Raw genomic sequence first — 6,426 nt, forward strand, 5'->3', positions numbered from 1 at the left:
TTATAATCTTGAATTAAATTATTAAAATTTGTCTCTATTTTTCTATTAAGAAGATTTCTTAATCTTCAATTTTCAATCCTCGAGCTTTCAAAGAATCTTAAACGATATCCAATAATTTTGACGTGCCATTTATCATCTTATAAACGACAATGTAAAAAATTTGATCGAATTTTGTTTCATATTGCTTCAATTTTATAAAAGACTTCGAAACAGACGTACATGACGTCATAGTTGAAATGAGTAGGTCTCTCGGCAAATGGAAAAATAATGTCGTTAAAGCTGCTGTATCAAATCGTACTCACACTTGTACGTATATCTGCATAAAGTCGCCAAGCGTATGCTCCATTTACTTACTGGTGGCTCGCGCACGTTTAGTATGTTATACAACCACTGCACATTATGTGTTATAATATATAGATGTATATGTGTATGTGTATGTGTGCCGACGTGATATATCGTGAATAAATAGCGTTAGATTCTAAGTAGGTGTGGCGATAGACCAATCGTTGGCATCCTTCGCTATTGGCGGGGTGCAGGGTGTGCAAAATGAAAGTCCATTCCCTATATAAAGGGTGGTTTTCCAGCACGACAACGATAGAAACCGATCTATTTTACTTACGCGCGAGTATCGTTCACGCCAAAATATCACTCAACATGAGGACTCTGGTATGCACATCTTCAATCAAAGTTGAAAACAGTTGTAACTTTTATGGAAAAAAATCCGATGATATCGCTGAGATCAATTTGATTTTATTGAGAAAATTTCCCTTTTCTGAATGTAAAATCAAACAAATTGTTTAGTTCGAAATTTACAGATCATTGTGTCGATCTAATTTTCCATTTTCCCGTACCTTTTTATAGTGCTTCTTTATCAAAACTTAACATTCGTAAATTAGATGCAAAGATCGACTTCTAAAAATGATTAATTTTTTCGATAATAAATGATGATTGATATAATTATTCGTTTATTAATATTGATCCATTTCGATCGGAATTATTTTAAAAATTAAGTAAAATAAATTATCATCTTAAATACACATCACGCGTTATAATATGCAATTTTATTTTTCATTTAATATATGAGTAACTTCTCTAATATTTTCAGTTTTGATTGTTTCTATAGATTTTCGCGATGAAAATTAGATTGGATAAAAGTTTCAATAATAATTATTTATCGATCTTGAAAGATCCATTCATTCATAAATTTTGATTCAAATCTTTTTATTAACATGTTTTTGTCTTTGAATAATTATAATTGACAATTTCTAATAATTGTTAATTTACGCATAATTGTTCATCTATTTCTCTGGTAATCACCTGTAAATATTGATGTCCGTTATAATTGTTATTTTACAAATTTGCTTTTCTTTATTTTTAATTAATGTTACTTTTTTGATGTTACGTAGATCTGCTTGATGCTGATCTCTGCGGTATTTGCCGCTGAAGAAAAAACGGTCCAGAAGCGTGGCGTGTATGGTTATGGTGGATATGAAAGTGGATATGGTGGATATGGTGGATATGAAGGATATGGTTATGGTGGATATGGTGGTGGATTAGAGTACGACAAGAAGAGCGTCATCGTTGCCGTCCAGGAGAAGCCTGTCCCCTACGCTGTTCCGCACCCAGTTGCCGTTCCAGTTGATCGTCCCTATCCTGTTAAGGTAAAAATTAATTACTTTAATTTGTCGTAGCAATATAATAATAATTATAATTACTTCATTTTCTTGCTCAAATATATACATTTTTAAGTTATAAAATTTATTAACGATTTATAAACTATTTTATAATAAAATTTATGAATTATTTAAGCAGTACAAATTAGACAAGTACAATTTAATATATTTAAATAGCATAAATATTAAATTTTAATCATTATAAACAACATATTAAATTCTTAATCGAGTACAGTTTTTGAAAGTTTTTATTTGTTTTGATTAAATATTAATATAAATATTAAAAAAGAGGGAAAAAGAGGAAATAGAAAATATCTTATTAAACACTCCAGCAAAGAGCTAGAAAATCAAACGAGAATTTTGTAATTTATTTTAACAAATGTGTAATTTTAGTTTTTGACTCCTTTGTTATCTCTTGCAGGTTCCAGTCCCCGTTCCAGCGCCATATCCAGTTATTAAGACGCAAACGGTCACAGTAGAGAAGCCAGTAGAGAAGCCAGTCCCGTATCCGGTTCCTGTCAAGGTGCCCTATCCAGTTGTTGAGACGAAAACTATCACGGTTCCCGTAGAGAAGCCAGTTCCAGTCGAGGTTCCTGTAAAGGTTCCAGTTCCATATCCCGCCCCATACCCAGTTAAGGTAAACTGAAATAAATTCTACTTTTAAAAAATAATCTACTTTGTAAATAATATATATTTCTATATATAATAGTGTTGTTGGAAGATAAAATATTCGGAGATAAAAAATTTTACAAAAGATAAACGAATTTTGAAGAATCAATATAAAATTTATATTGCTAAATTTTTAGAAAAATAAATATCACCTTTCGAATTCTAACGTAATTTCTGATAAGTTCTAGTTTATTATGTTAATGTATCATGTCTCATTATAATTCTTCAGCTTCTGAATGCAACAAGTAGAAATCGATTTCGAGACAGCGATTACAACAACCTTGTTGCGAGTTCTCGCTTCGTGATTTAACTAATTGACTGACTGCATTAATTGATTGGTATCTGGGTTTGGTATGTTGTGATAAGGATCATTGATTTCGTCGTTTATACAGGTGTTACACGATTAGACAAACGCACATAAGGAACATATAATCGATAGTAAGACAAATGTGTTATTCTACAATCGCTGTTTTAATTAAATTATAATGAAAATTATGCTTAAAACCGTATCGCATAATAATAGTAATTGATAATTGAAATATCGCTCGATCGATGTAATGATCGTAAAATATCGTAATTATTCCTTTATTATGTAAGAAGATTAATTCGCTCTTTATAAGCTATGAATAATATGTTTATGATTATGGAAAGTATATTATATACATTACTCGTTACATTATTTTTATATTATTTATATTTGTACTATTTATATTAGTTTTATTAATTGTATTGAAAAAATTAATGTTATATGTTTCTATTTAATTTGGTAAATTTAATATTTTAAATACTTCAAAAAGGTGTGATTAGCATAAATAATAGTCTGATCGATTCTTAGAAATATATAGTTATTAAATTAGGATATAATATATTAGGATAATTTTTTTTTGTATTTCTTAATTATCAATTGATCTTTCGTCATTTTCTTTTTCAGGTTGCAGTACCCCACCCAGTCCCAGTTGCAGTCCCACACCCAGTTCCATATGCGGTTCCACAACCGGTCTACGTCAAAGAAACGGTTCCCGTCTATGTTAAGGGTCACTACTAGATGAATTTTTTTCTCTAAAAAAAAGTCATATACACACCACTCTGCTCCATTTCGCGATCTCTCTTTCCAGCAGCATAAAATCCATCACGAAGAGCGTCCGAGCAAAAGACGTTTTTTTCTATCGTGTAATATCTTGAATCCTCGAAATAAATCAATTTTGTAAATGTTTTCATAAAGAAACTACTACGCCAACTACTTTTTTTCTTGCACCCAAAACTTATTCTTTATGTCAAAATATCAGCTGAAACATAAAACTTAATAATCATATTATATCATATTAAAATTTTGATATTAAATCTTTCTAAATAATTTTTTTTAAATTAAACTAAAGAAGATCTATTAAAACTTTATAGGAATTAAACAAAAATATTTTAATAGAAAATTTAATAGAAGATATAAAATTTTTATATTTTGTTATTAAAAGAAAGATTAAATTAATAGAGATTGCTTTTATATATTTGTTTATTAAATTTATAGACAATATTTTATTAAATTTGCATTTTTCATTAATTAATTATTAATTAACAGATATATGTATTATTCTATTGCAATCTTATATTTATATTGTATATTTATATTTATATTATATATCTTATATTTAATTTTGTGTATAATATTATTACATATATCTAAGATCAAGCGTTTAGCATTTCTCTAAGAATCCAAGATTGAACTATTTTTGTAGGACATTCTATTGCGTTTTTAGCATAACGCAATCATTTCTAGAAACCTTAAATATAGGAAATTAATTAGAGTCAAGGTAAGCGAATTGTGCAAGTCGCAAAGTAGATTTATACTGGAGATAGTTTTGTATCCCGTATAATTTTTATTATATGAATATACATATATATATATATATATATATATATATATTCATTATTAAGTTTTTATTATATAAAAATACATACCCGTATAAACTATATAAAAAATATATCATAATACATATATATTAATTTTCAAGCAATGATGACAAGATCAATACAAGCTTGGCTGAAAACAGCGTTATTCTAGAAAACACTTTTGATTCTCTTTTTTATAAATTTATCGATTATAGTGTGTGTGTGTGTGTGTGTGTGTGTATGCGTGTGTGTATGTGAAAATAAATCCCGATTCATAACATAAAATTAGATATGCGTGTTCTTGCCGCGCTTGAAAAATATTAAAATGTTTGTTACATTTACACGGCATTAATCTGACATACTAGACGCTTTTTGCGTAATAGGGATTTAATTATCCACGCGCGCACGATTTCTGCTCAGATCTCATATTATCTCAGGTCACTTTTGCTACTTGTCTTGTCATTTCGCAACAAGACTTCGCACTTGGTTTTGTACTCCGCCCAAATATACATATACCTGCCTTTCACGCTCTCTCGATCTATTTATATGTGAGAAACGTGAGAAACAACGTCCTTAAACACCATGAAATAGGGAAGAGGCATATTACAACAGTGTTTGATTGTAAAACTGGTACATACAATTTTGGCAACATGTTCCTTTATTTGACCATAAGCAGTTTACCTTGATTAGAAATAGAATGGAATGTGAATGGCAAATTTAGTAAGTTGATCAATGCTCCAAAAAGTATATTTGTTGTATCTGAAAAATGAAGCTAATAAATGATTACTTTCAAATTATCACCATTAAATATATTTCAATCAAACAAAGCCAAACAAATTAATCGAATTTTATTCTTACTTAAAAATATTTTCATAAATTATTCAAAGCTATTCTATCTTTTAATTTCAGTTTTAATTTCTCTATAATTTTTTAACCTTTTTTTAATTTTAATTTCTAATCTAATTTTAACTTTAAAATATTTATTTTATTCTTTTAAATATATATATATATATATATATATATATATATACACTATTCTTGTTTTAATGTACAATAATTATTATCTGTCACCTGTTACTGATAATTTTTATTGATTTGTTTTATTAAATGCAAATGTTGTTTTTAGCAAAGTTGATTGAGCAAACATTTGTTCTGATGGAAAGAAAGTTTCAGTTTATGTGTCATATCTTTTCGAATACAAAACTACATTTTATTATATAATACCGAAATTGTAGATGTACTGAAAAGAATTTCGAAAGCTCCAAGGATTTTAATTTATAAACATTTTATAATTTATCAATTTTACAATCTTATACAAGGTATATCATTTCTCTTCAGATTTCTCGAATATTGTGAAAAATCTTTTGATTTTTCTCTGATAAATTTGCATTAATTTAAAAAAAAAAAGATATTATATTATTTTTGTTGGAATTTTAAATGCATAATGAAATGTGAACAACGAAATGTAAATAAATACTTGCATATACTTACGATTACTTTGAAATGAAAAAAATAAACGTTATTGTATTGTATAAAATCTGCATCAATTTTTAAAGTGACCGCGGAATGTAAACAAAATTAAGGAACAATTCCTCATTATACATTTCTATATATTAATAGTAATTTAATAGTAATTTCTATATATTAATAGTAATTTCATATTGTCTTTATTTTTCAAAATAACTAATAAAATTATATATATGTATATGTAATTTTTTCAAATTTTTTTATTAGTATTATTTAATATAATTTATATGTAATTTAATTTATATGATATATAATTTAATTTTACTTTGATTAAAGAACTATAATTTACTTGTAAAAACGTACATATTAAGAAAACATAAGAATACACATATAATGTAACATATAATGTAAGATTAAGGCTGCGGTCTGGAAGACGCTGTGGATGCTTTGAAACATCATTCTATCTTTATTCTCATGGAATGTAGAACAAAGCTAAAAATCACGCAGCCTAAAAATCACAAATATATGAAACAAAATACATGAAACAATCTATAATTGCGGTAATTCAGCACAATGACGCAAATCTAAAGAAGACAAACAAAAGCTTTCCCGTAATATGTTTCTTGCTACTTGATTTCGAGGACACGGAGTTGACTTTCTTTCTTGAATGGCGTGAAACGTACCGCCTACATAATGAGCTCTCGATTACATCAATTTACATAACAATGACGAG

The 6,426-nt window shown here is 27.6% G+C and overlaps 1 protein-coding gene across 1 annotated transcript; it reads left to right on the forward strand.

Moving 5' to 3' along the window:
* The first annotated feature begins 510 nt into the window (after positions 1-510).
* LOC105255824 (tetra-peptide repeat homeobox protein 1) lies at positions 511-3,579 on the forward strand. Its single transcript, XM_011265338.3, has 4 exons — positions 511-666; positions 1,407-1,661; positions 2,095-2,310; positions 3,274-3,579. The coding sequence occupies exons 1-4, from the start codon at positions 547-549 to the stop codon at positions 3,385-3,387; spliced, it is 705 nt and encodes a 234-aa protein (XP_011263640.2). The 5' UTR covers positions 511-546; the 3' UTR covers positions 3,388-3,579.
* Positions 3,580-6,426: the final 2,847 nt, after the last annotated feature.

The sequence above is a fragment of the Camponotus floridanus genome, unplaced genomic scaffold (assembly GCF_003227725.1).
Source record: "Camponotus floridanus strain SB8 unplaced genomic scaffold, Cflo_v7.5 scaffold16, whole genome shotgun sequence".
Classification (NCBI taxonomy): domain Eukaryota; kingdom Metazoa; phylum Arthropoda; class Insecta; order Hymenoptera; family Formicidae; genus Camponotus; species Camponotus floridanus.

Coding starts and splice junctions, on each gene's coding strand:
- LOC105255824 (XM_011265338.3), top strand. CDS start 547: ATGAAAGTCCATTCCCTATATAAAGGGTGGTTTTCCAGCACGACAACG. Junction 1,662..2,094: donor ATCGTCCCTATCCTGTTAAG/GTAAAAATTAAT, acceptor TATCTCTTGCAG/GTTCCAGTCCCCGTTCCAGC. Junction 2,311..3,273: donor CCGCCCCATACCCAGTTAAG/GTAAACTGAAAT, acceptor TTTCTTTTTCAG/GTTGCAGTACCCCACCCAGT.